This window comes from Artemia franciscana, chromosome 2, assembly GCF_032884065.1.
Source record: "Artemia franciscana chromosome 2, ASM3288406v1, whole genome shotgun sequence".
In the NCBI taxonomy this organism is placed as follows: Eukaryota; Metazoa; Arthropoda; class Branchiopoda; order Anostraca; family Artemiidae; genus Artemia; species Artemia franciscana.
In genome coordinates, this window is record NC_088864.1 from 6,520,287 (window position 1) to 6,538,451 (window position 18,165).

General features: G+C 33.9%; 1 protein-coding gene across 18 annotated transcripts in view; it reads left to right on the plus strand.

The window, feature by feature from the left end:
* The window catches only part of LOC136036695 (zinc finger protein 345-like), a 36,683-nt gene extending 18,779 nt beyond the window's left edge, over positions 1-17,904 (plus strand). For 10 of the 18 annotated variants that reach the window (XM_065719069.1, XM_065719109.1, XM_065719025.1 and 7 more), the window contains 3 exons: positions 4,599-4,704; positions 6,784-6,954; positions 10,261-17,904. In XM_065719069.1, coding sequence (XP_065575141.1) covers positions 4,662-4,704; positions 6,784-6,954; positions 10,261-12,011 — 1,965 coding nt within the window. In that variant the 5' untranslated portion in view covers positions 4,599-4,661 and the 3' untranslated portion in view covers positions 12,012-17,904. Of the gene's footprint in view, positions 1-4,532; positions 4,705-6,783; positions 6,955-10,260 lie in introns of all 18 variants that reach the window. The other 8 variants (XM_065719081.1, XM_065719095.1, XM_065719083.1 and 5 more) reach the window with 2 other exon arrangements.
* The last annotated feature ends 261 nt before the right edge of the window (positions 17,905-18,165 follow it).

The window sequence follows — 18,165 nt, forward strand, 5'->3', positions numbered from 1 at the left end:
TCAACCACCTCTGAAGTTTATACGACCACCCCTTATGTAAGAAACTTATATGCCCCCATGCATAATTTAAAACACTTGCTTCTTGGCTCTGGGGGTTGTGCCAAGCCCTGAGTTTTTGTTACCTTATGATAGAATTAATTTCAATAAAATAGCTATCTCATAATTTTTATCAGATGTTGTTTTTTTTTGGAAAAAAAGGGCATTGACCTCTAATCTCTTTTTAATCTTAAAAAGTAAACTAGAAATTTTAATTTGAACCTCCTCTGAAGTTTATACGAGCAGCCCATTCGTAAGAACCATATATGCCCCTTGGGCATAATTTATGACACCTGCTCCTGGGCCCTAGGGGGTTGTACTGACCTTGGAGTTTTGCTGTCTGATCTTTGAAGTATATAAAACCATCCCTTCCATCTGAAGTGCCTCTGGGGAAGAAAATTTGGCGCCTTATGGCCTTGGGGTTAGTGGGGGGAGGCTATTTGCCATAGGATTGATTTTGGCTCTTATATGGGGAGCTAGAACTTACAATTTCTAAATGTTTGAGTCCTCTTCGAAGCTGACACAACCATCCCTTCAATAAAAAACCTAATATGGTCCCGAGGCCTAATTCACAACACTTGCCCCTAGGCTCTTGGGCCTTTGTTATCCCTGGAGTTTTTGTTATATGATCTTTGGCCTATTTTGAACGAAATGGCTATGTAAAAAATTCGATCAGATGCATTTGGGAAAAGGAATGTTGGGGGGTTGGCTAGTTGCCATTGGATCACTTTTAACTCTTAAAAAAGAGAATTAGATCTTTCAATTTCTAATTATTCGAGTCCCCTCCGAGGTTTATAAGACCACTACTTCTATAAAAGATTTATATGCCCCAAGTTACAACCCTTCCCCTTGGCTTTGGGGGAGGGGCTATGTTAACCCTTAAATTTTGGTTATCGGATTGTATGACTATTTCAAACAAACTTTAAAATTTCATATTTCAAAATTTTATCAGATGCATTTGGGGAAACAAGGCTGTGTGTGGGGAGGGGAAGGGGTAGATGCCCTTTGATGCCGCTGGCTCATAAATAGGCAACTAGAACTTTCAATGTCTAATTCCCATTCCCCCTTGCTGTCCCCCTGCTGAATTTGTTTGTTTTAATTTAAATTGTTGTTCAAGTTTTTTGTTTGTTTTAATAATGAGGACAGTCCACCAATACCTTCAAGATAATGTGTTTACTACTGGTTAAAAAATGAACATGGTTTGGCTTTTATTGGTAATTCCTGCTGCATAAATGGCATTATTTGTCCAACCAACATTGATCAATTTTTATTGCCAAGTTGCATGGCTGTATTTGACACAGCTAAAATTTTACTTTGTAGTAAGTCTCCAGGACATAAATAAGTCTTTGATTATCCTAGAGATCATTGACATGCGGGATGAGAAATGAACTCTCAGAAACAAGCAAGATCAAAAATGATAGATTCAGATAACTGAAATGCCAAACCAAAAAGAAAACTTGCCTTGTATTTAAAGAAAAGATGACATAAATATCATCAGCTCATAGACATCTTCTGAAGCAGGAAACTCAAACCTCATGTTCAAATTTTTTATATAGCTAGTATATTATATTGATATTGTGTGCCTGGATCTCTTGGATAAAAATGGGTGCAAAATTACCACTTGTTCTGGAATCCAAAACAATTAGAAAGAGCTTTTTCGGGAAAAGCTAAATCCGAGAGTAAAACAATCTTGAAGTCCTTCAGAAGTCTCAGCACAATCCATCAATTCCAGTAAAGCACCTATGATAGACAGTATACAAGAAGAATTGCTGATCGTAGAATATGTTGTCATCATCAATCTGAATCATCAAATAATAACAGTTGTGTTTGAAATAAAACAACCGAAGCTCTGGTCAACATTTGCCATAGTCCCCATTCATAAAAAAAGACAACTTCAGACTTATAATTGTTACTGAAACCCATTAAAATCTTCATGAAAATACTCCTATTGCATAAGAAACATAAAAAGACATGAGATGCTTCAGCATGATGCTGGATTCTATCAGAGCAGATTCACTATAGACCAAGTTTTGTCATCAAACAATTCATGACATTATTTGGATTCTCGTTAAAAAACTCTACCAACTGTTCCTAAACTTCATGCAAGCCTTTAACCTTATCAGGCAAGATTGTATATGGCATATATTGACTCGCTACAGAGTCCCCATTGTATTATCAATGTTTTAAAGAATATATGTGAGATGACAAGAACCATAGTCCAGGCTAGCAAAGAACTTAATAGAGAGTTTTCTGCCTCTATAAGTGATCTTCAACGGTGGGCGTGTCACCCACTCTCTTTTGCCTATTCCTAAATTATAAGATGGTGCATGTGTTTAATAATATTAAAAAAAAAACATTTTTTTTTACTGAAAGTGAGGAGTGACATTAAAACTTAAATGGAAAATAAAGTATTCCGTGCGTAAAAGGGGCTGTCCCCTCCTCAACGTTTCACTCTTTATGCTACAGTTGACTCTTTGTCTTAGCTCTATTTTTTAAAATAATAAAAACTTTAGAGTAAAGATCGAGGTCTTAGGAGGGGACAGCCCTTTTCATATGCAGATTAATTTCTGTCCGTTTTGAATTTAAATTTTACCCCATATTTTCAGCTAAAAAAAAACATTTTTTTTTCATATTAAATTTCTGTATGTTTTCGGCTAAAGCAGGTTTGAATTTGGCTCACCGTACATGAAATATTAAAACAATAAACGCATATTGATTTTGGCAGATTCATTCCGTATATGAAGGGTTGTCCCCTCCTCAATATCTTGTTCTTTATATTAAAGCTGTTCGCATTTTTTAAAAAGCTTCCTATTCTAATTAAACGGCCTCCATTTTTCAGTAGATGATCTTAAAAAAATAGGAGCAAACAGTCAGGTATTGATGAGGGGGAATCTTTCCCATACGGAATAATTTCTGTCGTTTTTAAGATAATGCCAGTATAAAGTATAACCCTCACCCTCATGAAAAACACCTACGTGGAAATTTCATCTAGCGTATAGTGTACCCCCCCCCCCCCCATCAAATTCTTTCCAGACAGTTTCATTCTCGTTGAAAATCGCCCCTCCCTGTAAAATTGCTTTTGGACGACTCAGCCTCAAAAATTTTGCTAAGCTTTCTTTTATTTGAGTAAGACTTTAATCTCTAATTGGTTTTTTCATAAACACCACAAATGCCCCCTTCTGGTGAAATTTTTTCCCAGAAATCAAAACAAGCGGAAAAAAGCCCCTGGATAATTCTAGGGGAACACCTTCACATGACACACGTGGCAAAGGGAATGTAAGACCATTAAAAATAATTTCGTATAATAATTCTGTCAAATCCCCTTTTGCAACATTTCCCTTAGAATATTTAGCCCCAAGAAATTTCCCACCCCAAGAAATATTCTCTATGGAAATAACTCAAAGCACGACCTACCCCCCCCCCCCCAGAAAAAAATCTTTACCATTCAGTAGCAAATACTGTACGTTAAAAATTTCAGAACTTACAGGCCTCTCCCCGCGGACTGTGGGGGGTCATTTTACACCTAAAGGCATAATTACTTGATTTTTCAAAAATACTGAAAAACAAATAAAATTGCAATCTCAAGATTTTGATAAGAAAGTTTTGAGAAAAAGGGCATAGGAGGTGGTCTAGTTGCCCTTCAAACTTTTTGGTCACTTAAAAACGGTACTATACCTTTCAATTTCCATTTGAATGCACCCTCTTCCAATCTTCTAGTACCATTATTTCAGTACAATCATCCCTGAAAAAACAACTAATAAACATGCTTCTGTGATATGTCTTCTGTCAAAAATAGTAAAATTCAACATTTTTGCAGATACAAGCTTGGAACCTCTACAGTAAGGTTCTCTTGTATGTTGGATCTGAAAGTGCGATTTTCATTAAGCTTCCTTCAATTTTAGAGGGTGTTTCTCTTAGAGTTCCAAAATCAGCAGATTTTCTCAGGCTTGTAAGTTTAGATGGATAGCACTGAACTTGATTTTTCTTATATATTTGGAATCAGCGTAATATTAACATTCCCCTTTTTTGAGTCTCAGTTACTTATCAGTCGAGTCACTCCTTGCTTACAGTTCCTTACCATGAACTCAGGATTTAGAGTCCAGATGCTCAGAATATCTTCTGATTTAAGTCAAAATTTTCTGAAAGTCAAAAATTTTAAATTTAATATCAGTATCTAACTATTGGTTTACATTATTAACATTAATGACAGTGGTCTTTTTCTCTTTTTACTTCATTGCTATTTTATCTAAGTGGTGCATATTTACCATCTTTTGAATTGTTAAGGGTAGTAAATTGCTACTTCAATTTTGGCTGTATCAACAATAAAACTGATAAAGTTGGCTAAACTGTCAGCTGCTAAAACAATCACAATCACTTTTCTAATTTTATTGTTTTTTTTTCTTTATAGTTTACTGTTAGTTTTATTGTCTATATTTATTTTACTGGTTTTGTTGCTGAAATTGACATATACACAAATAGCTAAACAATTGTATTAGTTTCAACAGGAAGTTACCATCTTTCAAAGAGCTCACTGTTCCAACTGTATAAGAATTTATATTTAGTTCACCAGAAAGAGTAACTCCAAACAGGAGAGCTAGCTGTAAACTTGCCTTGATTGTTGGATAATGAACCAAACTAAACCAGATGATCATGCTACTGTTAAGGAAGGTAATTAACTCTGTAATAATTCCAAGTTTTTTCCTAGCTAAATTTTCTAGTTTATTTAGGCCATCCTGTTATTCCTTTTCAAAAAAAGGGTTCATTTATCTTCATAATTCGTCCAGTCAACAGTTTATGGTATTTTGCCTGGTTATTGCAAATTTAAAGAAGTCTTTTTTAAAATTATTGTTGTTTATTCTTGCTATAGTATTTATTTTGTGCACTTTCTACTATTTCGCTAATTTTGATGGATCCAGGGCTTCAAGGGGGGTGGCTGTACTCCCTGTAATTAGTAAGAAATTCGCTCTATAGATCTATGGCTTGAATTTTCAAGACCTTTGGTGGTCAGCTTGGTAGATTGCTGTTTTTCTGTTACTTTTATTTAATTTTATGTGTTTGAAAGTCTTATTCGATTTTTTTCATTGTTACGTTCCTGACAAGATACTTATTTGGAATGATGTTTATTACCTTAAAATGGAACCATATTCTTGTTTGATAGATCTATTTTCAGCCATAATTAACTATAGAGGCTTCATGTTATAGCAAATTATTTTTCCCCTTTCTATTTGGAAAGTACGAATTACAATGGTGTTTCAGAGTTAGGACATTAGTAAAGTAATAGTAATTGTAGTTATTTACTAGTATGATTGTCAATAAGATAGTAGTGTATATATTTGATTGATGCATCACAGAGTGAATTTTTGCATTTCTGAACTTTTTTTAGTAGACAAGCCTTTTATAATTATTATATTCTGAGAAATCCAGTAAAATTTGCCAATTTGATTTGAAAACGTCTTTGTTTCTAAAAGTATTTTCGGTTTTTAATTAAAGACTTTAATGCCTCTACATTAAAATTAGTATTGACGTTAATATCATTAACTGAATAATAATGTCATAAATGATTGAAACTTAAACTTCGCTGAAATTACCTTGATGGACAAGAATTTAAATACTGTAAATTTCTGACGATACCCTCAATAATTATCTACGGTAATTCAATAAATATCTAGTTATAATTAGCTGATTTTAATTCAAACCTTTTTTTATCTTGTTAAGTTAATAAAAACTCCACCAAAGAAACTTCCCAAAAGGATGTAAAAACCAACTTTAAACCAAAGACGAGCAGAAGTAATGTCAAATAGTAATTTAAGGCTAAACCAACAATAAATCACTATCAGTTTTATGTCTCCTAGCCTATGCCTCTTACTAGAAACAACTGTTATTTTGAGCTGTGAATTTTATTGTCAGGATTCTAGTAAAAAAAAAGAAGAAATGTCTTTACACTTAGTTTGCTGAACAAAGATCTCATAAAATACAGATTGACCACAGATCAACCATTATAATATATATTGAAATTCACGTCTGAAAGGCATTTTATTATAAAAGACAAAATGTATTGTGTTTTCAGCTAAATGTAAATGGCCTTTGGATCTTAACAAGGCCAAACTACTCTGCCTTACTCTGTTTGCTGTAGTTTTTATCTTTGATCTTTAATCTTTTTTGTCACTTAATCTTTGGTCTTCCATAGGGTTGAAGCCATTCTAGCTTCTATCAAAGTCGCTCTCTGTTCTATTTTATTTACTTCTTTCCTTTTATCTTCCTTTTTTATTTTATCATATATTTACTTTGTCTATTTTCTTTTGCTTCATGTACAAATTTAATTGGATAATAAATAATAAAATAAGTAACACATTCCTCAAAATCGATAGCACAATTAGATATATCTCTAACTACCATCATCCTTACTACCCTAACTACTGTAGTGATACATGAACTACCAGGTCTAGTTGAAAAGCTTGTGTAGATTTTACATTTTAAATTTACAAAATTTTAATAAAAATTAAAAATTTTTATTAAATAAAAATTTAATATTTAATAAATCAAATTTTTTATTGAATTAAAAATTAAAATATAAGATTGATACTTGTTTTGACTGATTATACCATTGAGTAGCTTTCCTTAATTCTTGAACGGATGATACTTGTAGCAATTATTGACAATAGAAATAGTAGCAGTAGCAAGTATAGTGTGCCTGTCGGTTAATTCAACATCCCCCTAGCTTTCCTTATAAATTTGTTTCGTTTGCAGAAGTTGAAGACAGACTCCTAAGTGATAATGAAAACGCTCTCAGATATACGCCACCAATTTTATCGTCTAAACATGAATGCAACCCTTGTACTGTTTCTTCAGGCACATATGCAAAGCTCGAACCTGATTTTGGCCCTCTCAAAGTGGAGTTTAATACTACCAAGGACAAAGGTACCTTTTCAAATATACTACGCTATATTTGCACGTCCAAAATGGAAGAATTTATTCGAAAGAGGTTGTATAGACTAAAAGACTGCTTGAGTCTCCTTTCTCATTTAATTCCCCCCTCCTCTGTTATCTTTATGAAAGAAACAGTTTTAATTTTCGCTAGAACCTTTTGATTTCCAGTTTGAAAAGTCTTTCCCATTTTTCTATTATCGCTAGATCGATACGACCACCCCTGAAAAAAAAGAAATAATCACAGATCTCCGATATTTATAGTGGTATATAATGCAAAATTCTACTTTTTTAGTGCGTAGGAACTTGACACCTCCACAGTAGGGTTTTGTAATATGCTGAATCTGATGGTGCGGTTATCATTAAGATCACTTGATGTTTTGAGGGTATTACTCCTCTTTTTCAAAAATTGTGAAAAATTTTCCTCCTCGTAATTTTGATTGATAACATTAAATTAGACGAATTTGATATATTTTGAATAAGTATCAAAATTTTATTCTTCGGATGCATCAATTGTTAACAAGACTTTGTTTCTTAGAGGTTTGGCTACTATTGAGCATCATCGCTCCTTACTTACAGTTCGTTAAATATAACATTGATACAGGTTTTGAATGATTAGACCATTGAGTAGCCTTCTTAATTCTGGAAAGGATCAGGCCTATGGCCAGTAGTGTCAATACAAGTAGTAGCGCTAGCAAGTATGATGTGCCTTTGGGTTAGTTCAAAATCCCCTTAACAAGTCATATAATTTCTTTTTTCAGAGTTTGAAGACATATTCCCGAGCGATAATGAAAAGGCTCTTAGATGTGAGCAATCAATTTTATCGTTTAAACATGAAAGCAACCCCTACACATTTTCTTCATGCACATCTGCAAAGCTCGAACCTGGTTTTGACTCTCTCAAATTGGACTTTAATACTAGCAAGGACAAATGTATATTTCAAGTATCATGAGCTTTATATTTGCACATCCAAAATGGAATAATCTATTCATAAGAGTTTGTATAAAATAAAAGGTCTACTTGAGACTCCTTTCTTATTTAATTCTCCCCCCCCCCTACAAAAGAAAAATCAATATCGTAAACGAATTTTGATTTTGTGTAAAGAGTAATTCGGGCTAATAGTGACTGCAATTGTAAAAAAAAAATTGATAACAGTTCTCACGCTTGACATCGGGAGCTGTGTTTTTACTAAGTTTAAATAGTTAAATCATTTCTCATTTCATATTTGTATAAATTGTTTGATGTTTTATTGTTTCTTTGGGGTGTCAGCCCTCAGCCTGCTAGGTATGTTTGAGGTATTTTTCTTTTCACAGATTTTGACTGGAAAATATGCAATTTGCATATTTTTAGAAACAGGAATTAAACTTGTCAAAAAAGGTATGTGTTGTCGATGGGTACTATGAACTGAAGGATATAGATTAATGACTGTAGTTTATGGATATGTACGTATACTAAGGAGTTACCCCTCGATCATATTTAGGATTGAATGGTTTAAAATGGCTAGTTTTAATTTATTTCGAAAAGCAAGTCCATTAAGTTATCTTTTACTCGAAATTTTCCTCCCTAAAAAGTTAAATCTTTTGAATCAAGTTTGGGAGGGGGTTCACCTTTCTGGTTTTTAGGCTAAGCCTGAGAATACTATGGTGTACGAAATGAGATTAAAATAAATTTAGAGTTTTTAGCATTAAATTAAAGTGTGACCCTACAGCTTGAGCCGAATCGGAATTATTTCGTATGCTTTTTGTGGAAAATGCAATCTTTACACTAAATTTTGAGTTTTTCCCCCGTTTTTTAACAGCTGATAGACAAGGACATTAGAACTGAATATTAAGTTGTTTTTTTTTTTAACCAAAATAAAGCTATAGCGTAAACAGTGAGGGGAGACCTCATATACACAGTATCTTGTGTTCGTTTTAGTTTTAAAGTTGCTTCTAACTTTCATTTGAAAACTTGTTGTTTTACATTTAATCAAAAATGTGTATAAGCAAACTCATTAACTAACAAAAATTTTACATTGTGTTTTGATTTGAGTCCTGAAGTCAAGCAAAATTTAATGCTATGTTCTCAAGTCGCGGATGTCAAGTTATTCTCTGGATTTATTTTGCAATAATTGACATCAATGATTGTTGATAAGCCTTTCCTATGCTTTCACCAGATGTAACTAGAGTCTTGTTTAAGCATTATCCATAAAATCTTATGATTGTATCAATCAAGGTTATCATCATCAGAAAAGTATCTCCAAATTCCATCATCTTTCCGCATTTGTTAAGGTGTCAAAGTATAACTCAAATTTATCTTGATTTTTTATTTTAAATATAGAAAAACATTTTTTTTTTGTACATATTAGCATATAAAGTGAGATCATGAAACGAATCTCACTTCATAAAATCTATAATCTTCATATAATCTTAAGAAAGATCATTAATATAAAGAAGAGAGGAAAGAGAGGCTCTAATTGAACACTGAGGGACACCAACCGATGACGATAGTGGAGGGAAAGAAAAAAGCATAATTATTATTAAAGTAACTGATGTTATCTCAGAAAGATATTATTTTATTAAATCCAATGTCTTCCCGTTAACCCCCGAATCATAAAAAGATAAGTTGCAAGTTAAAGGCATCTTCTGCGTATTTTTTCTTGGTTCTTGTAAATTAAACATTTTGTAGAAAGATATTTGTTTTCTCGGATTAACGAAAAATCCTTTGTTTTCCTTGTCCCTTAAACAATGGAACCTAAAAGGTACTTTTTTGTACGGTTTTGGTTTTTATTTTATAAAAAAAAAAATGGAACTCAGTATTTGAAATATCTACTCGCCATAATTAGACGTACAGTTGACAGTCGATTTTATCCATTGTTTTTGAATAAGTGACGATTTGAATTAATGTATTTAATTATTGATCGTTTTCATTCGCCTAAATAGAAAAACAAGGTTTTTAGTTAAAACATACTTGATGTATAAACACATCAAACCACCACTTTTGAGATTTTGTTCGCAAAGTTAACTGCACTGGCGAGAAATCAATATGCTTTTTGTTGCGCACCGTGAATGAATAGCACCTTTCATATTTAAATGTTTTACTTGTTGTATCCCACTTTTTGGTTAATAAAACGGATAAAATTCCTGCAATTTTAGAGCTGGAAAAAAACTTAATAAAAAGTCTCAAATTCTCTAATATAAAGCTATTGCTGGAGAATAATTTAGAATAAACTATGAATGCCGAGTCAGATATCAAGTATAATTTTAATAATAAAATTTAAAAGTAATATTTGAGTTTCACTAATTTTTTTCTTTATCCTAGACACTGCTCTAACGTCATTGTTTGACAATAATCTTCCTAGACAACAAATTGGATTACCTATGCCTGGTTTAACCACTCTGGTTCTAAAACAAGAAAAGGATGTTGATAGCGAACATGGAGCGCAAAATAACCTCCAACTGACCTATGACTTGGATCTATGTGATGAAATCGATGTCCATGAAAAGTTGAATTTACCAAATACATCTCAGTACCAACGAACACAGTATTGGGAAAAAGTATTTGAGTGTCAAGTATGTGAAAAAAGCTTCACTTCTAGTTTTGATTTATCTAAACACCAAAGAAATCATAAGAACAAAAAACCCACCTTGCGTGAAAAAAGAGGTGTTTTTCGTTCTTGTTTATCTCAACACCTAAAAACTCATACGGGAGAGAAACTTTTTGAGTGTCAAGTATGTGAGAAAAATTTCTCTTCCAAGGGCAATTTTTCTCGGCATCAAAGAACACATACAGGGGAGAAACCTTTCGAATGTCAAGTATGTGAAAAAAGTTTCACTTCTAAAGACTATTTATTTAAGCACCAAAGAATGCATACCGGGGAAAAACCTTTCGAGTGTGATATATGTAGGAAAAAATTCCGCCTAGAAAGTAATTTATCTACACACCGTAGAATTCATTCGGGAGTAAAATCTTTCGACTGTCAAGTATGTGAAAAATGTTTCACTTCTAGTTCTGAGTTATCTAGACACCGAAAAATTCACACAGGAGAGAGACTTTTTGAGTGTCAAGTGTGTGGAAAAAAATTCATTTCTAATTCTGATTTATCTAACCACCAAAGGACTCATACTGGAGAGAAACCTTTCAAGTGTCAAATATGTGAAAAAGAATTCATTTCTAGTTCTTATTTATCCAAACACCGTAAAATACATACAGGAGAGAAACCTTTCGAGTGCCAAACATGTGAAAAAAAATTCATTTCTAGTTCTGATTTAACTAACCACCAAAGAACTCATACGGGAGAAAAACCTTTCGTGTGTCAAGTATGTGAGAAAAGCTTCTCCATTAGCAGCAATTTATCTAAGCACCAGAGAACGCATACTGGAGAGAAACCTTTCAAGTGTCAAGTTTGTGAAAAATGTTTCGCTTCTAGCTTTGAGCTATCTAGACACCAAAGAATTCACACAGGAGAGAAACCTTTTGGATGTCAAGTATGTGAAAAAAAATTTATTTCTAGTTCTCATTTATCTGAACACCTAAGAACTCACACGGGAGAGAAGCCTTTCGCGTGTCAAGTCTGTGAGAAAAGCTTTTCCAATAGCAGCAATTTGTCTAAGCACCAGAGAACGCATACTGGAGAGAAACCTTTCAAGTGTCAAGTTTGTAAAAAATGTTTCGCTTCTAGCTTTGAGCTATCCAGACACCAAAGAATTCACACAGGAGAGAAACCTTTCGTGTGTCAAGTCTGTGAGAAAAGCTTCTCCAATAGCAGCAATTTATCTAAGCACCAGAGAAAGCATACTGGAGAGAAACCTTTCAAGTGTCAAGTTTGTGAAAAATGTTTCGCTTCTAGCTTTGTGCTATCTAGACACCAAAGAATTCACACAGGAGAGAAACCTTTTGGGTGTCAAGTATGTGAAAAAAAATTCATTTCTAGTTCTAGTTTATCCAACCACCAAAGAACTCATACGGGAGAAAAACCTTTCAACTGCCAAGTATGCGGGAAAAGTTTCATTTCTAGTTCTCATTTATCTAAACACCGTAGAATTCATACAGTAGATTTCATTACCATGTGAAAAAAAATCATGTTTTATGAAAGCCTTAAAAAAGCATATGAAATGAATAGAACAAAGAAGCTGTTTTATCCATGGGGATAGAACCTTCCCATGCTCTCCCTCGATAACTTTGGATGTTCATTAGAAGACAAATTGAAAGTTCTCCTTACTAGTTCAAGTCAAAGGCAATGCTATCGCGTTGCCTAAAGTAAAGAACTATCTGGCTTTAGCATATTATTTTTCAGAAGTATTTATATGGAAAGGTTAGTCGTATAAACTTAGGGGAGGGAGCTTATTTTGTGGTAAATTAAAAGTTCTAGTCCCCTTATTAAATGTCTAGTGATTAGAGGTCAATCAGCCCCCCCACGCCTTTTTCTTCAAATGTATCCAATTAAAATTGTGACAAATACGGTTTGCTAAAAATAGTAGAAAATTCAAATAATTATGGTTTCGGGTTGAAACCCCTCCCCCTCCTTCTCTGAGGCAAGAGTTATAAGTTATGCAAGCTGCATATTGTGGAGATATAATTTTTTTTTGGAAAGGTTGGTCGTAAGAACTTAGTAGGGAGGTGATTCAAGTAGGAAATGAAAGCTCAAGTGCATTTTATAAAATTTCGAATTGACTAGAGGGAGAGAGAGGGATCGGTATATTTAAAAACTATCGTAGCATAGAGCTAAATTCAGTTTTTTCACAAAAATCATACATTTAAACAAAAATCATACACTACAACTCAGCATTAAAAACTGATGTGAAAAAAGGCACAAATGAGTTTGCGTATCGATTGGTTCGTTCTTTAGGGGGTACAAGTTTATTTCGTAATCGAGTTCGGCTATTGGGAGGGGCTGGTTTGGGTAGTAAAGATCGGTGGCTCTTATTGGCTAGGATGAATTTTCCAAATTGGTGAATAAGGTGTTCCAGCCGGACTTTAAGTGGAGATAAATTTAATTTAGGAAGGGCTTGATCGTAGGGTATGCCACGGTCTCGGAGTATAATCCTTGCTGCTCTTTTCTGGACGCACTCTATGTCGCGTAATAGGTACGCTGTGCGGATAGCAGATGGACCCCACACCGGGCACGCGTACTCGAGCAACAGGCGAACATAACATGTGTAGGCATGGAGAAGTCTTTTAGTATCACACCCAAAACGCCTCATTTTGGTAAGTGTCCTAAGGCTTGCATTAGCCTTGTGGACGGTTAAATTAATATGGGCACTGAAACTACAGTCACTAGTGAAAGTTACTCCTAAGATTTTTATTTCGTTTACAATCGGGAAAGGGACTAGAGGCATATCTATATTCCGCTTCAGAGGGTTGAAACGAATTATCTTCGACTTGGCTACGTTAATGGTAAGATCATGACTTGAACATTCGGTCTTTAGCTGATCAAATAACTGGTCTGAAAACTGCTTTGTTATGATAGTGTTTTCGACACCCCCCATGCCCTTTTCCCATAAATGCATCATATTAAAATTTGAAATAGTTATTTAATTCAAAATAGTCCTAAGGTCAAATAAGTACGGCCCCAGGGTTTGCTAACCCCTCCCTCTTGTCCCGTAGCCTCAAGTGCAAGGACAGAGGTTGTTGAGTTGAATTCTTTAGAGCTTGTTGATACAGTGGTTTAATGGGTTGTAAGGCTGCTAGATTCTTTCCCATGTCCTCTTGTGCTCCATGTCCTCCAAAAATATTCAATCAAAATAATCAATTAACTATTATGTTCAAAATAGTCTAAAGGTCAAATAACTATGCCTGCTGTGATATAATAGATCTCCACCACTTTGGAGAGGAATACTCAACATAAAACGTACCTGGTGCATGCTAGTTATCCAAAGTATGGATCAGCGATATCAGAGGAAAGGAAGAAAATATTAGGTTAAGACTTACACACTGAGTCTTCAGATAAATACAGAATTAGTTTTTAGAAAGGGTTGGGAGAGTGGGTGAAGGCAGAAAGTGGCATATGATCCCTCTTGATTCGTTCGAATAACTCTGATCTAAGCTGTTATTACAAATGTCAAAATGAAGATAATCTAGTTCATTTTGGAGAGGGGATGTCCCCCCCCTCTTCCACAACCTACCCCCTTCGTTGGAGAAACTTTGGAGGATGCTCATTGTATCTAAAATTGGGAGTTCGGTACTTGCGTGTTATAGCGACCAAACTTGAAAACCTGTTTGAAATATAAAGCCATAAAACACATTCCGTTTGCAATGTGTACTTATAGTTGAAAATGTCTAATCATAGATATTCAAATGAATATGGGATTTAGCAAGGACTGACGAAGAGTCAATTACATTTTTACAGAATAAATGGGCGTTTCCCAAAACAAAATACTGCGTCAATAAACAGAACATGACATTATACCCTTTCGAGAAGCATCCTTTTTGGGAGTGTACAACTAGGCTATTTTTCAAGGAAGTCGGTTTGCGTTTCGACACGTGGTTTACAAACAGTAAAATATCTTTTGTTGCTGCAGTTCGTTTCATTTATTGTTGGGTTTACAAATTGACGTCTATGACCTGGTATGACCGAGGGCTACGCATTTGTGATACAAAAGTTATTTTTTTTTTTTTTGGATCAAAAGCAATTGGAGGCAAATCAGCCCCTGTCTTAGAACCGTTTTATGTTTGGTCCTTTTAATATTTAGAAAATGGTCACATATCCATGATTTTCTTTTCTGTAAAAAGATGGTCTTTGATCTTTTTTTTGCCTCAGAAGTTTTATTTTAGCACCAATAGACCCTAACTCTTGTTGAATTTCAGGTAAATATAAAATCAGTTTTAAGGTGGAGGCTTGAGACAGAGATAGAATTGATACATAATCCTTCTTGATTTCTAGGAATATCTGTGTCCTACCTTGTTATTATGAAAATTCAGAGTGACATTAAACCCTAAAATGAGCAAAATTTGTTTCGTAATCAAGGGGGCTGCTCCTTCTCTTTTTTTTGCCTCAGAAGTTTTATTTTAGCACCAATAGACCCTAACTCTTGTTGAATTTCAGGTAAATATAAAATCAGTTTTAAGGTGGAGGCTTGAGACAGAGATAGAATTGATACATAATCCTTCTTGATTTCTAGGAATATCTGTGTCCTACCTTGTTATTATGAAAATTCAGAGTGACATTAAACCCTAAAATGAGCAAAATTTGTTTCGTAATCAAGGGGGCTGCTCCTTCCTCATCTCTAACTCCCCCTCATTGTCTAAGAAACTCTTGAAGATACTTTCAAGATGCTAATTCAATTGATAGTTATAACAATTTTTGGGTGGGTAATATTCCCCAACCAAAAATTTTATGTGGTTGATTCGGATGGGGAATTTTTCATTTTGGGAGGGGGGGGCTTGTCTGAAGGAAAAAGTTATCGTGCTTCAGTCTAAATGATCTCTTTAGCAGTTAGTTGAGCGTTGGCCTCGTTTTTATTTTTATACTCAGATACTAAGTGTTCTCTGAAACAATTTGAGTTTTGAACGTTCTCGATTTAATTCAAATGTGGTTTCATGTTGTGAATTAATGAATGGAAGAATTGTTTTGCTGAGTGTAATTGTTAAAAGCGTTGAAATTAACTTTTTTAATAGAAAACTATTCCGAATAAAACGATCGTTTACTTTTAGAAAAAATTAATTGCTCAGTGGGACTACCCTGTGCTTTTGTCAAACATTTGATCAGGTTACTTTGCCCAGTAGGATTGTGGTGTCTGCTTTGAATTGTTTTTTTTTCTCTTTTTCGGAGGTGTATTTTAGCATATACAGAATCAGCGTATAATTCTGCTCTGTTTAAAAATGTGAATTCGAACCCCTCAAACCTCTTGACTTTTGGAATTATCTGTCTTGACAATCTTAGACTTTTCTTCAGAAAGCCTAGGGCTAGTTGGGTGCTGCCCCCCCCCCTCTCCCAGCTCATCAGTTGCAATGGGTATCACACACTTTGTAAAATAAAGGGTGCTGAATGACAGTGCGAAAATAACCCAGAAACAATTCTCACTGCTGTAACTCAACACTTTGCATTCTTCTCATATTTGAAATATAGGTGGATTACCCTTAATTTTTGTCATACTTTCTTTTTGTCCTCTCAAAAGCTGGTGAAATTTACAGGGACGGAGTAGGGGGTGGATCATCGAGCCTCAGAAATCCTGTATTTAGCTGGCATTGTTAGACTTCGCGAACTTTTGAGAGAGACGTGTGAACTTGGGAGACAAACAGTCTCTTTAACGTCATTCATTTTTGAAGGATTATATTTTATTTGTTGTTATTCGGTAAGAAATCTTGGCAATTAAATAAGGTCTCCGAAACATCCAGAATTGTCACGCAAAGCGTCATAGAGGATTATGCAATAAAATTATTACATGAATATTTACTTATAGATGGATATATGTCAGCTGAGAAGACAGAAGTTATTCAAGTATTTTTTGTTTTGATAAAATGTAATTGGAACGCCGAAAATTTGCGAGAAATGTAATCTGTATTCATAGGAAAAGGAATTTCATCAAATGATAAAATCAACATTAGGTCAAATATAAGATCCCAAGTACCCTTTTTCGCTCTTCTATTTGATTTGGCAAAATGCGGTTTTAGTCAGGGAAGTGCGTTAATTCGGCATATAGAAAAGAAAAATTTGCTTATTTTGGTTAGTGTATCATGTCTGTTCCTTGAATAGAGACGAGAGAAGCTGAACAGAATTTAAGTATATGTGATAAACCGGTTGTGTCTGAACTTGAATCAAAACGGAGAGGTGGTTTGGAAATTAGGAAGCCATATATCTTTGGGTCATATTGACCTAGTATACCTTGGGAGGAAAGTAAGCCACTGAAGTTGAGAGGTTTTTACAAAGAGTATCAGTGAATAAAAAGTTTTTTTAGGTTTTTTTTTAGTTTTCAATCAGCTAGGCTTTTTTATTTTTTTAAGAGGAAAACTCAAAAGTTGATTTTGGGTTGATTGAAAGTTTGCTAACTGAAATCTAGAAAAATAAAAGAATTTAACTGGAAAATGCAGTTAGACAAAAGCCGTGACTTTATTCATTGAAATATTTTGAAATCCTCGTATTTCATTTTATCAGAACGGTTTTGTTCATAGATATATTTTTATTGTAATGAATTTTCTCTTCGACATCCTTGATTTTTTTAAATCAGAGCAGTGTATTTGTTACTGATATGTAGGAACTGCGAATTCTCTGCGAACAAGATTGAAAGCGTGACTTAAGACAGTGACATTCAATTTAATTATTTTATTAAAACTTTAAGCATAGACAAAGCCTTAATTTCTAATAGTGCTAATAACTCCGTTGATCTTGCTTTGAATAGCTGTAATTTGGATAATCTGGGACACGTAATATTTCTTTGAAAAAGCCTTTCATTAGTAACGACTCAGGCATATAACAGGTCGATCGGGAATCAATTGAAATAATATTAAAAACAAATCATAATATTTCTTTAAACAAAAATTTGGGAGAGCACTCAAAACATGCTTAATCCACCAATTTATTTGAAAATAATCTAACAAAATATATCAAAAAAATTCTTAGAACTGGATTACAAAATCAACAAACAACACCAGTGAATCTTCTACAAAAAGGCCTTTGAGTTTAGCTGTCAAAAAGGCAAGATTTGTATTGAAAGCGTGTTTTTATTTATTTTTGTTTTGTCTGAATGAAAAGCGTCGACTCACCTCAATTTATCTATCAGTCTTGTTTGAGCTTCAATGAAGTATGGATGCTAGGAATGTTATTATTATTTATTATTTTGACTTTTGTAGACATATTTTACCATGAGATTCTCTATTATATTTGCATTTGTGTTATAGTGAGGACGTCCCACATCATAGGGTTGAAATTTTCTTTTAAGTTTTGGAGTTCTTCTGTCTTATAGAAAAGTTTTCTTTTATTCTATTTGTTATTTGTTGCTTATGCTATTAAGATTGTTATAAAAAGGACATCATCTTAATTGCCAAATATTAATAGAAAACTTCTGATAAACATGATTAGTTTTTCAGTTACTTGTAATTTTGGTTGTATAAAGTTTTAAATTTAGAACAACTTATTCAATTTTGAATGGACTCAAAATTGTTCAACTGTGGATTCAGTAAAAATATTTCAACGTAGCGATTGAATCATAGTGACGCATAAACTTGCAGCGAAAACGGAGGAAATTTGACGGGTCATGCAAAAACGGCCGTTTTGTAGGAAGTCGCATC